Source organism: Eurypyga helias, unplaced genomic scaffold (genome assembly GCF_000690775.1).
Source record: "Eurypyga helias isolate BGI_N326 unplaced genomic scaffold, ASM69077v1 scaffold9944, whole genome shotgun sequence".
Classification (NCBI taxonomy): domain Eukaryota; kingdom Metazoa; phylum Chordata; class Aves; order Eurypygiformes; family Eurypygidae; genus Eurypyga; species Eurypyga helias.
This window is the reverse complement of record NW_010248297.1, coordinates 76,838-93,196: the sequence shown is the minus strand read 5'-3', so window position 1 is coordinate 93,196 and position 16,359 is coordinate 76,838. Positions and strand designations below refer to the sequence as shown.

Genomic DNA, 16,359 nt, shown 5'->3' with positions numbered 1-16,359 from the left:
CTTCCTGGGGTGCGGGTGCCTGAAGTTGGCTGGAGGTGCAGGGAAGGAAAAATGGTTCGACTGGGTATGACAGGGGAATGTGGATTTTGGGTCGCTATCCTGGTACCAATCAGTATTTGTAGGTGATTTTTCTCTCAAAACCAGCTGAGAATCTGACCCTTGCACACGGGTAGGCCCTCTTGGCTCTGTGGCTTCATGTTTCCCTTGGATCAGGTCTTGTCCCAGCCAGGCAGTCCGTACGCGTTTCCGCAGCACGGACGCAGGAAGAGGGTGCAAGGCTGCTGTGATAAGGACTGTCGTGGGCAAGTTGCCAGTTTGGTTCAGCCACGTCCTATTTCAGCCCACAAAATGAACCTGTGAGGCAAACACCATGGCGAAACGCTGCTCTCTGATCCTCCTAGCCATTTCCATCCCCTCCAGACAAGGAAAAATCAGGCATTACCAGGTTAACCAGCCAGTGCCTGAAATTATTCTTGATTTTAACGATCTGGATAATTTTTAACAATGCTTTCAGGAGTGGAGAGTATAATTAGACAGGTAGTCTTCATCTGTTCCTTATTAAAGAGTCTTCACTTACCTCTTGAATTTTTTTTTTAATGTCTGTAACTGCTAAAACAGTCTCTAAGCTGACACATTGTGTCCTTTGGCAATGAGGGGTTATGTGGTCCTAGGTCAGGAGTAACAGTCCTCAGATTTCCTAATGCTCCCAGGGACTCATCACGCTCCCTTCAGTTTATGTATGCAGTGTGTCTTCACAACACGAGACATACTGCTTCAAAAACCAATTTTTAACAGGTTAAATAAAAGGAATGTTTTTGTGGTACAAGGTGCTTAACCTCACGGAATTGCATTACTATGAAATAGGATGGAGAAAAACATCCTGGAGTGAAAATCAAGTTTAAGGACAGTTACCATAACGAAGGCTAGTTCATTTTATCAGCTGACACAGAAGAGGTCTCAGTGAAGTGGAAACAATGCAGTAAAAGAACTTCCATCTAACAGTGATCTAATATTATGCAGGCAGTGAAACAGATCCTGATGAAGGAAATCAGGCTTGTCATTATTTCTTACAGGCTCAAATGACAACTGGTGTTTTTTTGGTAGTAAGAACATGATTTGTTAAAAGATCTTCTAAGCAAAGAAATGCTTAGACTGTTGTACAAATGCAGTCACAGATCCAGGTGAATCTCACTTGCATTTCAGAAAAGCTTGTTTATAGCTTTACATATGTATAGGAAAACAGATGCAATCAGTCAACGACACCTCGTGTTGCTACCTGGAGGACAGGCTGAAGAATATGGAAGAGGTCCAGTAACAGCAGTGTAGCAACCTGTTATCAAGGAAGAGCCCAAATACAAAAGTAACTTTCTTTTTGAACTAAAATAGATGTTCGACATTTGAACAAGGAGTGAAAGGGGTCAGAAGAGTCAGTCTAAGTTACATGATAACAAAGGATGTTAGCAAAAGTGTTAACAAAATTTCAGGCTGCCAACCAAGCAGATGGAGAAAGAATGGGAATTGCTGGTTGTAACTTAGGGCCTGTCTGGCATGAGACATATATAGTTTGCATTCTGTGATGGTACTTATCAAAATAAGTAAGCATAAGATTAAAGCAAAGTGTTACACGTATTATAACCAATTATGCACATAGTAATGATACTGCAGTGTCCTGAAGACCTACATATGATTGTTTAAGTGAAAAGTGATTGTATTTGAGTACCACTGCTAGGTAATAAGTAACTTAATTTGATAGCAGTGCTTTTAGTAGCCACATAGGTGTTTTAATTTATTTCATTGTGCATTATTTTGCTGTTTGAAGTTTTGCTTTTTTCTTCCTTGTAGATATGATGTCGAGAATCCACTAGATAAAATCTTTCCATCCAGAAAACATCAGCACAAAAGTGAAAAATGCCACACAGGGACAATACACAACAGCCACTTCCCTTCAGATGGGGATAAGAAGTTAAAAGATAGTCGAGAAGATTTAAAAGCAGCAACGATTTCTGAGGAGCTGAAATCCACATTGAAGGACAAGCCAAGGCCCAGGTCTGGTCTCATTGTCAGAGGAATGATGGCTGGACCAGTAGCAAGTTCACCAGAGGTGATTTCCAGCACTTGCAAAATATTTGGCTAGGCCATGGATTTTATATCTAACCTTCTGCAATGAAGTCATTTGCAAATAATATTAAAATTACTTCTGCATGCTAATCCATTAAATCTGCAATCTGAAAATATGTGGTAAGTTAGGAAAGTTAGGTTCTGGTTAATTCAGAAATTCAAACTGTTCTAGATGTAACCACTACCACGCAACTACCCCCGGCATCTTAGGTTACAGAATTTCCTCAGAAATCTTTTCCACGCCTGATATCTCTCTCTTTTGACAGATGGGATTTTTAATTTTCCTAGGAAAATTGCTTTTTTTAATCTTAGAAGTATTTATGGCTTTCAGAGATTTCTTAGTGTCTTTCCAGTGAAACGTTTTATATGACTTGGTTTCCTCTGAGCAGCATACAACCCCAAAAGTAAGCTTTTAGGAGGTGTTTTACTGATGATCTTGGGTAAAAGAAAGCAGTTTTTAAAAGTATACAGCATCTTTAACTCTCTTTAAAATTTAAGTGAAAATATATGTCTTTGTTTATTTATTATAATTTAAAAAAAAAAATCAAATTTACTATTTAACCTGATTTCCAATACTGAAGTAATTGCTTAGCCCAGAAATTAGTGATAGACCTTTTCTTTGCTTTACGTCTATTTAAAGATGCTCAAATTTTAATCTATGGCTTTAATGGCACTTACTTCTAGGATGTGCAAAAAAGGAGGCTTTCAAAACGATCCACTAGCATAAGCAGCACAACACAGTTCAAGGGTGAAGAGCATGACGAAAATGACACGAGTGTCCCAAGTACTGATTTTCAAGAAAGTAAAGGATCTTCAACACAAGTGAATTTGGAGTTTGCATCAAAGACTATGTCAAGCTCACACACAAGTTCAGGCTCTGAAAAGCTAAGAAACATTGCCAGAGATACAGATGACGCTCTTGCAAAACTGCTGTGTGAAAGAGAGAGGGCTAAGACAGAAGAAAGAAGGTCAGTTCCAAGCTTTGGTACAGACAGCAACGAAAAAACCTGTAAAGTGAGTGCCCCTCATAAACATTCAGGGGCTGGAAGAGAGAAGAGAGAAAGATCCATCAAGAAGAATGAGAGTTGGTTGTCAGGCCACAGGTAAGAGTATTTGTAAGCATATTAACTGAAATCTAGTGGCAGACTGGGAGTGACTGAGATACGTTGAGGGGAAGTAGCTGGAAGAGGTGAAGGTACTGAAAGGCAGAGAAGTTTTAAGGTTTAACTTCCTCACTTTTGACATCCCAAACCGCTCAAGTTCACTCTGGAAGCAGAGGCAGCGGGGTCTGACTCCATACAACTCTTGTTTCTTTTTAGAGCTAAGCCATCACTTCATCCTTTCCTTTTCAGGGTGGTTTATTATTATTATGTATTATTGCTTCAAGCTCAACATTAATTGATGTAGAAAATACATGTTCAGTGGGCTTTTGACATCTTCCCAGCAAAGTTGTTAAGAGTAAGTGTATTCCTGGTATTTGATAATCAATTAATATATAGTACATTATTTCTGAGTGTTAAAGTGTATTGGACTGGGTGAAGTTCTTTGGGAAGACTGACTTCACTGACTTCACTCAGCTGTGGTTGGCTGTGCTGCCACTTCCTAACCTTATGCAGTAATTGTGGAGTGGGCAGAAAAGGAGAAGCTGGTCTGAAAGGGGACTGCCCCAGTGCACCGTTTTGTGGGAAGTACTCTGGTACTGAGCTCCCTTGTTGTAGTTTCCCTCCTTCAGGACTGCTTTGGTTTCAGCAAGACAGAAGAGGGAGCTGTGTCCTAAGCAGAGTCCTTGTAGTCTGTTTCCAAAGCCAAAACGGGGTCGTGCCTGCCAGCTAATTGAGTTAGAGCTGGTGGAGCATTTCAATTCATTCTGCGCTCTGAGCTCCTGAAAACTCTCACTGAAATCAGCAGGACTGCTGATACTCCTGAAGTTAAGTGGAAATAACAGAGAGTGGAAGCGAGACTCCAAATAAACATCGACCGTTACGATCTAAGACCAGGCTCTTGCAAGACTCTGGGCAGATCTTGCAGTGTTGGAGAGCCTTTCAGCATCTGACCGTAGTCTTGAGCATTTTGAAGCATAGAAAATTACAATGCAGGAGTGGATATTTGTCTGGATCCTCTTCCATTCTCTCTTACTGCTACCTGATGCTTCTGACAAAAGTATTTAGATGAGTAGCTGCAAATCTATATAGGATTAACCACAGCTCGTTAATTCACAGGCATCTGCAATTCTGGTTTTGTTTCCCATAGAAAACTGAAGACATGGAAACTTATTTTTCCTTCCATTTGCTGTGCATTTTCATATGCAAAAAAATACTATTGTTGCATACACGCTGCAGGCATCCATTGTCTACACAAGAGAAAAAAAATGAAGCAAAACCACTGCCATGCCTTAAAAGACAAGCTGGATGTTAGCAAATAAATGCTTACAAACTGAAGGGGCAGAAATACCTAGCTGTGAAAACATCCCGGGGAAATGCAGATCCACAGCATTTTGAATCTCACATTTTAATGAATTAAATGATTGTGCTTTTTATTTCATTAACTATCTAATTCTTAGCTACTTCATGAAGTGGGTGAGAGTAGCCATATTTGTGACCTGATATTTCAGTCTTATAATATCAACATGGTTAAACATGTGAATACCATATTTCACACAAAAGTTTCTCCTCTTTAAGACTCGGAGGTCCCATCTTTGTTCAAATAGATACCATTTTGCTAACTTGACAGTGAGGAGTCATTTGGATTTCTGTGATGGTGTAAATTAAATGCTTACCTGCAAAGTGGGCTGTGTAATTCAAGAGTGAGCACTAAGTTTTCTGAAATGACAGACCAACACACCTACCACAGATAGGGGAAAAAAAAAAAAGGCAAATTCATTTATTTGCATTGCTATTGCTGCAATTCCTTGTTTCTTTTTAGGAAGATGGAATCAAGTTAGTGAATCAAATAGAGACTAAGGATACAGATGTAGTCTTTGCTTGTTTCTTGAATTGCTGAGAGCATCTGCTTTCAAATTCAGGTGACTCTAGTGATGGTTTAAAAGGCCAGTGCTTAACTGCAATTACCTAATTGCACATAACTGTAATAAAATGTTGACTTAATAGAAAACTGCTTGTTACTTTTTCAGTATACTTTGGACCCAATGTTGATCCCCTTATGGACATATTGTCATTACATAACAAGTGTACCACATTCCTTTAATCACAGAAAGATAGAGATGAAGAACAATTTGTTCACCGGTGTCTTCATTTATCTACATAGGACCTGGCAATATGATGTCCGAATTCTTCCCCAGTAAAGGGAGAATGGTGATTAGTGATTGCAGAGAATTAGAACAAGATTACTTTCTTCCTTGTATTACAGGGGCAACAGAAATTTTGGTTCTGTTGGTCAATGGTAGCTCGCTCTGTCATGACTGTATTCTTTTCCACTAGGAGTCATTCCATAAGGAAGTGTAATATGCTGTAGTTTACATACCTACTCAGAGGTAATAGTGAAGGCAATCTACAAGCCTTTTTATTAGAATTTCCTTATTTTTAATTAATCCAGAATAAAAGCAATATACAGGTGGCAGCAGATCTTGATGTATCCTCAGATGTAAGCAAACAGCAACTAACTTAATTTCTCAGTTCACAGAATCATAGAGTCACAGAATACCAGGTTGGAAGGGACCTCAAGGATCATATGGTCCAACCTTTCTTGGCTAAGTTATGGTCTAGATGGGATGGCTGAGCATGCTGTCCAGCTGAATCTTAAAAGCGTCTGATGTTGGGGAATCCATCACTTCCTGGGGAGATTATTCCAATGGCTGGTTCTTCTCATGGTGAAAAATGTTCCTTTTGTGTCCAATCAGAATCTCCCCAGCAGTAACTTATCCGTTACCCCTCGTGTTTTCCATGTGCCCCTTATGAAAAGGGACTCTCCATCTTCTTTGTAGTTACCCTTTAAATACTGGAACATGGTGGTAAGCTCTCCCCTAAGCCTTCTTTTCTCAAGGCTGAACAAACCCAGTTCTCTCAGCCTTTCATCATACAGCAGGCTTCCCAGTCCTTGGATCATCTTTGTGGCCCTTCTCTGGATCCTCTCCAGCCTGTCCACATCTTTTTTGTACAGCAGCGACCAAAACTGAGCACAGTATTGCAGGTGTGGCCTGATAAACACTGGGTGGGATAATGACTTCTTTATCTTTGTTGGTGATGCTCTTTCTGATGCAACCCAGCATCTTGTTGACTTTCTTTGCTGCAGCAGCACATTTTTCACTCATCTTCAGCTTCTTGTGTATCAGGACCCCGGAGACAGCGCTGCTCCCCAGCTGGGTAGATCCCAGCCTGTGCTGCACTGCTGGATTATATTTTTCCAGGTACAAGACCTTACATTTGTCTTTGAACTTCATAAGGTTCTTATTAGCCCACCTTTGCAGCCTATTGAAGTCTTACTGCAGGGTGGCTCTGCCGTCCGAAGTGTCCACTTCCCCCCTCAGTTTGATATCACCAGCAAACTTATCAGGGTACACTTGATCCCATCATCCAGATCACTTATGAAGATATTAAACAGTGTTGGGCCCAGTATTGATCCCTGGGGGTTCCCAGTTGTGACAGGTTGCCAGTTTGAAAAGGAGCTATTTACCACCACCCTCTGATGGTTTTGTTTATTGTAGTGTAGAAGTTGTGGTGTCGGTATTGGTAACCATACTGGTTCCTGGAAGCCGTAGGTACAGGAGTTTATTATGAGGACAGTATTTCAATCTGAGTTTTAAACTTAATTTTCTCATGAGTTGGATGTCTGACTTTTCATATTGCATGGCTTTAGCTTTTAATAGTTTAGATATAATGCTTCAGTAGTCACAGTACATTTCTTCTTTTCTGCCTAACCTATGTAATAGTAGCACAACCGTGAATATATGAAGTAAATAAGGAAAGGTAAAGGTTTGCTTTGACAGAGAAATCAGGCAGCAGAATCAGGTTGTGATACTTTACTATGTGACTTCATCATGTAAAGGTAGAGCATTGATGAGTTTTCTTACTATATTTAAAAATATAAACTTCATGTTAACGATCCAAGATTCAAACCTTAAAGTTGCTATATCTGTAGTTATGATTTTGTTAAAATGCTGCAAGTTCCACAGGCACTGGGAGAGATGAAGTTGAAGGAACATATTCAGATCAAAGGTAACAAACTATTAAAGACTTTGCCGAGTCTTTTAACATGGGCAGAGCTTTGAATGGCAGTGAGGAAAGGTTCTCTGCCACCTTTAATATCTTGAGATGGGGTCAGCCCTCCCTTGAGGAGGGAGGTTGGACCAGATGACCTGCAGAGGTCCTTTCCATCCTCAACCATTCTGTGATTCTCCGTAATGCTGAATCCCCTACAAGAAGGAAGTATTTATCACTAAACTGAGCACACAGCATGAAGAATGAGCCTCTGTAGTGGAATGGAATTCATGATCTTTGGGAACTGTAAAGAAATAAATAGCTGTTGAAGTTGATGCCTGAGATTGGATTAAAATCTTTCTATTGCTTTTCCAGAAAACCCGTGGAGAATAATGAGTTATCTGGGAAGGCTAAATGGTGTTAAAAGTTCAAGATTTCCCCGTATTTCATGGCCTGATCAAACAAAATTGGGGAAAGGCAAGTAAAATCACTTCACAGCAGTTGAGAAATAGCTCATCTGTCTCAGCTGCAGAGGTAGTATCAGCAACATACTACAGTTGTGGCTTGTGCAACCTCTGAAGTTGAAGTGCTCTCCAAATTTTCCATGTCCCTTAATTCTATCAGTGGAAGGTGTAGTAGTGATGTGGAAACCCTCCAGTTCTCAGCTGCATAGTTTCTAAATGAATAAATCTGAGCTAGCCAGCTGCATTGTGACTGCGCAGTACTGCAGCATAGTGGAACCACCTTATGCTGAGTTAGACGGGCAAATACTATCTGTAGACCTCAGTTTCACTTCCAGTAGAATAATATATTAAAAGAAGAATATATTGTGATGTTTGAATTCCTACTTTTCCTGTATAAAGCTAACCATCCTCCCTCCCCCAGTTCCAGGAAAAATAGCATAGAAACTAGAAGCAGAGCAATGAAAGAGGAAAAAAAGTGTAAAACTGGAATGAAACACCTAAGGGAACAAAAGGACTTAGCAGTCAGGACCTGAAGTTAAGGATATCTTGCCAATTTCATAGAAACTGAAAGGGAATGGTTATCAGAAAAGCAAAAAGAAATGGGAATATCATTATATCCTAACAAGTTTTCCTCCTGCCATTAGTAAGCAAAAGGGTACAGCAGTGGATCCCATTGTCCAAAGGCAGAGATCTGTAATACAGTTTCAGGAGTGAGGAAGATTAATTGATTCTCCACTCATCCTCTCATTGTGAGCAATCATCCTACTTATCCGGTTCTTCTAATTGCGTCTGCCATACCCTCCTTTGCCTTGCCATCAGTCTTGGCTTCAAACTGAATGTGAGCTAGTGGTTTCCTTTCAGAAGTCTGCCAGTACAGATGGATATTTTACATAGTAGGAACTGTTTTATGACTGTGTACCTTGGCTTCAGATGCCTTTTCCAACCAAAACCTAAGTGTCTTTGATGCATTTCATCCCCACCACCAAAAAAGTAAGTTCCAGTGAGTTCAGAGCCAGAATTTCTCTTCCTGCAGCAGTCTCTCAACTGAGTTTGCCTTAGCTGGGCACTCTTTAGTGGTTCCCAAAATATCACTCATTATTTGGTAATAAGCCTTTTTGTAGCAGTGCCCTGCATTCTAACACAAATAGGGTAGGGTTAGTGAATTGCAATAGAAACCAAGTTCCTTAGTGGAACATTACTCATATTTCATAGAATTTTAGAAATTACAGATGGAAAAGACCTTTTAAGGTCATTTGTTTCTATGGCAGATTATTCATTAGTGTGTATATATATATATATTTGCTGTCATACTTTTTCCAGGATTTAGTCTAGTCTGGTCTTAAATGACTCAAGTGACACTTCTCCCCTGAGAGTATATTCCAGTGTCTAGCAGTCCTTAGTCATAGGGATTTTTCCCTTATATTCACCTTGCATTTGTTTTTTTCTACCGTATTATCCATAGCTGAAGTTGATTTTTGATTGATCTTTCGATTCCTTGCTACGTATTCACCTCAGTTAAAAAACTTGTAAATTTCTTTCGTATGCCTTTAGGCATTTTTTGTCTAAAGCTGATATCGTCTGCTTGTGTTTTTATCTTTCCTGCTCTGAAATTTTGCTCCTGTTTTTCTGTTTAGGTTTTCTTGATTTGTTTTATTTTTCTTCCGTGTATTTAAGGACTGCTCTACCTTTGTCGCACTGTGACTCTCACTAATACGGGGTAAGAACTGTCACCTGCTGCTCATGGCACGATTCTCAGTGTTATAAAATCACATTAGCACACTTGTCACTGCAGTTTATCACAGGCATAAGCCTTCTTACTTTCAGTTTCAAGCACATTGAATGCAAAGTGTCTCCTCAGTATTTTAGTGTGTTTTCCTCAAAAATGGCCTAATTAATAAGTGTCTCTAATCTTTGGTAAGGCAATATGTGTTCCTATGGAAAAGGTACCTTCCTTCAACTCCCTGCATTTCTATGTAAGACTGGAAAGGGGTGAATGGCTTTACTTTGCTTTCTGAATAACCTATAGTTTTCTTCATCCTGAGTGGGGACCAGTACAGGTGAACCGAACCCATTGTGTTACTGTAAATTCCTGCATTTTTACTTTCATATATCCCTGAAAATTCACTTTTATGGATCTGAGAGATCTTTAGAGGAAAACAAAATACTAATCATCTTAAAAGATAACCGTTAACTCCTTAAAAAGTATATGCAGGCTTTTTATATTCTTTTAGGTATCTCAGACCTTGAAAATAATATTTTGAAAGTGTTATGGTCCTTAAAGGATTAATATTCATGCTTTCTGTTATTCACAGGAATGAACAAGATTATTTTCTATGTGAGGACCAAGTCTATACCTGTCAGTTACATGTGATCGAATGCCTAAAACTGCCAAGATACCCACACATATTTATCCTGCATCATTCCTGGCCACAAACTGTGCTGATTTACGTTAGGACATTGGCAGAGAATATTGGCCATGAGTTACTGAGCAAGGCCAGAGCAGGATTTGACATTCCCTCTGTCAGCATAAGCAAAAAGCAGAGCACAAGCAATCCAGGAGGTTTCTGGACTGCACTGATGATAAGCTCCTCATCGAGGAATTTTTTCCTGTGAGGGTGAAAATGCTGGAACAGGTTGCTTAGGGCGTCTGTGGTGTCTCCATCCTTGGAGATACTCAAAACATGACTGGACATGGCCCTGAGCAACTTCCTCTAGTTGAACCTGCTCTGAGCGGAGGGTTGGTCTAGGTGAGCTCCAGAGGACCCTTCCAACCTCAGCTACTCTGTGATTCTGAACTCATGACAGAAATAAGAGAGCCGAAGCAGCTGCCCTCTTTTAAATGTGGACTGTCACTGAAACAGGAAAATACAGTTCCTCGTGAAGGTTAATATATGAATGTCAGTTTTCATAAAGAATACTGATCAACATTTCAGTTTTAATTGTATTTTTTAAATACTGTTGAATTTCCATCTCAATGGAAAAATAATTCAGCAAAGTTAGGTACTGTACATTATTTACTCAACAGTTATGTTAGGCTCCAGTCTTTTCTACTATGCATTTTAGTGTAAAAATAGGTGTTCTAGGAGTAGTGAATTCTGTATTTTTTTCCCAGTAGGCTATAATATTTCACTGTTATCTAGAGAATTAGTGTGTCAGATGAGATTGCTTTGGCTAAAATAATGTCTGGCGCTTTGGTAAGTAATAAAGTTTTGATCCTGTGAGATGTTGAGCAATTCCTAAAAGTACCATCACCTTGATAGCCTGTTCTGTGCAATGAAGTCTGAGCTCGGATGGCCGTATTGTTATAAACTAGAATCAGTCCGAAAACCCCAACTGGTTTAAGTATGTGCCAGCATATTCAGTGACATGCAGTATGTATGAGCAATGTCTGAGGAATTCATTAAATTTTTCCCACTATGAGAGGAAGAGGATGTATTGGGCATTGGTGGCATTTCTAGGAAATAGGAGTTTAGTCAGAGTGCAACATTTCAGATAAAAGCGTGGAAAGGAATGCAGAGTTGGAGCAGCCTAACAGTAAATTACCTTTGCATGTTTCCTTCCATCTTTGTCTGTTTGTGATCTGTGTATAGCACCAGGCATTGTCCTTAAGCCACACGAAGAAGCACATGGCGTCATCTCAAGCTTTCGTCAATGCTTCGGTGTGGCTTTGTAGGCAGGAAGCACAGTAAGAATAGTGGGGTCGGCACCTTCCCTGAGAGACTAACCAAACCCTTCTGGAGTGTGCTCAGCTGCCAGCCGGGGAATAAGGCTTTATTTAATTCTTGTAGTTGGCAATCAGAAGAATGGCTGTCAAACAAAACAGGGTCATCTTTGGGGAATATGGATTTAACTAGCCCATACACAAAAAGAGAGACAGATTGTAGTTGCCAAATCACTCAGTAGTGAAAACCTTCAAGTATCTGGAGTTGCATAACACCTTTTATAACATAATGCTTGGACCGGAAAAATGAACCTAAAATAAAAGTAACTATTGTGACTTTTGTTTTGTGCCAATGGATTTATGGCATCAGAGCCTTCGACATAACATCTGTGTGTGCTGCCATTTGCCCTTTTAGTATTTTTCCAGCACTCCATAGGAAGAAGCACTTTGCAATTACTGGAAATGGCAAATGGCTTCTGTATCATTTCTTTATTTTTGGAAAGGACGTAAAACTAGAAATGTCCAGCTCATTGCCTGAAATGCATTCCGTCAATTGAGAATTTGCCTTGCTCATGCAGACATAGAGGGACTCCAGATTTTCTCAAATGTACAGCAAACAGACAGCATACGTCCTATTTTGCTGGTAGAGCTTCACCATTTCCTTTCACTGTGTCTAAGTAGAGCATCGGGGGGGAGCATAGTAGGAAGCAGCATAAGAAATTACCTGCTCCTTAAAAAGCAGTTTTTTGCAGTTAGCACAAGGAATTTTTGTCCCGTGTGTGTCACTCCCCCTAAGATTACTTTACCAGGAGGTAAAATCTCTGTCCTGCATGTGCTCACCAATAGGCTATTATCTGTATTCATCTTTTTTTATAATAAAATGAGATATAAAAAGAGAATTACCCAACTCCTCAGTGTAAGCTCTTGTCTTCCTCCAATTTACCATCTGATGTTAGCTTTCAGGAAGATAATTTATTTTGCTAAAATCTTTCTGGTCACAGTGGTTTGGACTGTTAAAAATCTGAGGTTTCTGACAGAAAATGTAAGGCCATGAAAATTCCACATGCTTAAAAATAAATGGCCTAAAAGGTGAAGACCAAAGCCAAACAGGGCAGGTACAGAATGGAGGGTTGTACTCACCTCCACTGATGCGAACTGATTGAGTGTTGAAGCCTGGGATCCCTCCTCAATGCTTTAGGTAGTGTCTCTTAGCTGTTGTCTTGTAAGCATCTTCATTTAATAGAATTTTAGCTCCCTGCTTTATCTTACTGATACTCAATTGTTTTGCTGGCAACTGTTTTGAGTTGCTGGATGTAACGGGCAGTTCACACGAGTAATACCGTGCTCCTTGAAAATTCCACTGTGGGGGTGTTGCACTGAAAAATCTTAAGATACAGTATGAATAAAGGAACTATGCTTTTATTATAGGGTTTTTAGCTGGAGTTAAATATTCATTCATCACCTATGAGGAAGCATTCTGTCAAGATGAGCCCAACTCATCATGCAGCTCAAGCCGTCTTGTAGCTTAACCTGTGATTATAATTTTTTTCTTTCATATACAAGCCTTCCCAGCAATAACTTAGTTTTCTCCTGAATTGTCACTACAGTTATTAAAATTCAACAGGACAAGAGCAGATTTATTAGAAATTACTCTTTCAATGATAATTTTTTTCATTTATCTTTTCATATCTGTCATTCTGTTTATGAATTATTTTTTCATACTGCTAATGCACCAATCAAATTGGATACAGTGCTTAACTAAAAAGGAAGTTTGGAGAAATTAAGTGTATGACTTCTGTTCCCTTTGTCAACCAGACTTACAAGCATGGCAAAATGTATATTCCCTCTTCTTGACAAGGTTTTTTTTCCCCATAGAAATACATTGGCTGGTATTGATTATGATAATTTCCTTTGCATCTTTACAATAGTTTTTAACAATTCAGTTTTTATATTTTTTGCCCCAAAGCAGTGGCAAGCTACATCACAGGTAATGGCATTGTTTAACCTTTCACAAATAGTTAAGAGTCTCAATTTTTTCTTACCTAGTCTCCAGACCTCACTCACTATACCAAGAATGTCAAATATATCTGTATATGGCATAACAGCACAAGGCCATAGGATTGTGTTGTGAGTTATGGGCATCCTTCTGACACTAAATTATTGTGCAGAAAAGATGTATGTCTGGTAGAAAAGCTGTTGTAATCAGACAGTGAAAATAAGTTTTACCAACACGGTTACCTTAAAGCCACTGGTGATCAGTGTTTATTTTTCAAGCCCCTTTGTTTATTTGACCTGTTGTGTATGGTAGTATAAATAGGAAATAGTGGAATGTGCATGCATTATTGTGCTGAGAAGTGCTTTCTCTGTGAGTTCAGTTATTCTGTGTAAATTCATTTTTCAGCAATGCATGAGGATCAAGAATGTTCAAATATTTAGAGAAAGTACTGTATAGAATGTTTATAATGAAATGTATTTTCTTCCTGTCCCATTTTTCTGTCATGATGGATGACTTCCCCGTTCTTAAGTATTCTAACTGTACAGTTTTACGTGTACAATAAATTTTCCTGGAAGAATAACCATCTGCTGAAATGGAAATAGCAATAAAGGCCCTGACAGTGTTTTGAGAAACACAAATTCCCTTTAAGGAGGGAACCTACACCTGCAAAAATACCCCACTTAACCAGATAACACCCTTCATCAGTCTTTGATGTCAGCACTTTCCTCAGCTTGATGGGAATTTCCTATGCCTTGAGAATTCAAAGCACTTTGCGGCCCGGGCTTGGTTCTTCCTGGAATGGGTGTAGAACCAAAATCTTTAGACTTTCCAGAATGCAGTGATGTTACAGAGATTGTTGCCAGGTGAGCTATATATGAAGTGTACCATAGCTGACTTTATTTTCATTTACAGATCTTCTCAGATGAAACACTACCAAGGAGAAGGGTTTGGGACAACAATGAATCAAGGGTGCTAATTTGATGTAGGGAGTGATCTAGAAGATCTCATACGGTACCTATACGAGACCCAAGTCCTTCTGAAGCAGCAGCTGAGGCTAGATAGGATGCTGTAACCTGTAATGCTTCATTCTTAGGTGTTAAGAGCTCTGTTTTTGCAAAACTAGACTGAAATGGGTTGACCCAGGAAGAAACACATTAATCTCTAGGAAACAACAGACAATAGCCTGCAATCTCAGACAAAACAAAAATATGGATTGAGGTTATGTTTAAGTGCTGTTAAGTGACATGAGTACTTGGCTGAAAAACATTTTATTGGCAAATTTATTGTTAACGAGACCATTTCCCTGACCAGAAGAGAGAAAAATACTCGCAAGTAGCTAGCAGAAAGAAATGTCAGCTGAAATTCAACAAAAAAGCAAAGGAGTGATCTGATTGTATTTTAAAATATACCACAGTCAACTCTACATCACATTATATTCAGTGAGAGCTCAATACTATTTATTCCACTGTATGAATTTTCTCTCAGTCTTCCTTTTTATATTGACCTGCTGGGTATCCTCTTTTATTTTTACTTGAGACCCTAGTAACATGGGTTATTCATTTCTATTCTGTCTTTTCTGAACTGTGGCCACCCACATTTCATTGCATAAATTCCTTAACTTGTAGAGAAAAAGAAAAGTGTTTATTTTCTTATAGTATCAAAGACTATCAGTGAGAAAGGTGCCAAAAGGCTTTTAAACTGTAAAATTCCTGAGTGTGATATGTCTGTGTTCTGTTTTTATACATCTTTCACACGCTGAAAAAGGAAATTAAGTTAATGGAAAGTATGTGACATGACAGAAGTTGTTGCTATAATATGATGCATACAAAGAAAGTTGCTGAGGAAATTATTCCATACTATTTTTGAAAGGACTGTCAGTGCAATACCTTTTTTCCAAAGCAAAGGCCAATGATGCAGTATTGCTCTTTCGAGAAAAAACCCAAACCTGTCTTTTTACAGTAGTTATTTGAAACTTTTCCGTGGTCCTGAATTCATTTTGGTATGAATTCAACAGGAAAAATAAACCTATCTCATCTCCAAAAATCTAACATTCTATTTTAAGTTCTGACTTCAGAGCCAAGTTTAAATGCTTAGTCCTCTTAGTAGTTGTTTATATGAATTTTTAACCTGTTATTTATGTAATATACAATTAAATCACAATGCCAGTTGAACAACTGATACCTATCAGTGGATTGAAAACTTAACCATGTAAAGGAAGCCAGTCTAACACCTATTCCCACATTATCTGGATATTTCAGGTAGTTCAATGACTGATTTGAACCTCAGCCTCATCGCTGTCAGGGATGAAAATTTCATTTTATGTACTGATCTTCGAACTCAGAGGAAGTCACATATAGATGAGCATCCTCAGTTGCTGCAGGCAGTATAAAATCTGCCCTCATACATGAACTTGCAGGACCTGACATATATTGAAATACAAATGAAAGGAAACTGATGTTGAAACAAGACTGAAATCCTCAATCAATTGCAGTGTATTGCTCTGTGCTGGCTGCTCTTCCTGACAAGTCAAGGAAGGTGATTACACCCTCTACTCTGCTCTCCTCAGACCCCACTTAGAGTTCTGCACCCAGCTCTGTTCTGGGGCCCACAACATCAGAAGGATATAGACCGGTTGGAGCAAGTCCAGAGGAAGTCCCCCCAAAAAAAAAAAAAAAAAAAAAGGAAAAAAAAAGAACCTGGAATGCAAAAATCAGCTCAGGATACATCTTTTTTTGCACATCATCATAAGTAATAGAAGTTCTTCAGTCAAATTAAACCCCAGTTGTTGCTGTGGAATTTGATGGCATTTATTGGAGCGGCACAAGTGTAACTAATTATCCATGTAGAGAAAATTTAGTATGCCATGTTTTCTGCAACACAGCAGAGGAAGAATAACCACCTTTCTCAGCTCTAACCTGCTGGCAGGGATTTTCAAACTACAAATAGAGCAACGCTGTTGTCACCAGG

At 39.1% G+C, this 16,359-nt stretch overlaps 1 protein-coding gene across 1 annotated transcript in view; it reads left to right on the top strand.

Annotated features, from left to right (window-relative positions):
* FAM188B (family with sequence similarity 188, member B) overlaps positions 1–16,359 on the top strand; it is a 73,651-nt gene that overhangs the window by 4,217 nt on the left and 53,075 nt on the right. Inside the window, exons 4-5 of the mRNA XM_010151006.1 lie at positions 1,843–2,101; positions 2,803–3,221. Coding sequence (XP_010149308.1) covers positions 1,843–2,101; positions 2,803–3,221 — 678 coding nt within the window. The remainder of the gene's footprint in view (positions 1–1,842; positions 2,102–2,802; positions 3,222–16,359) is intronic.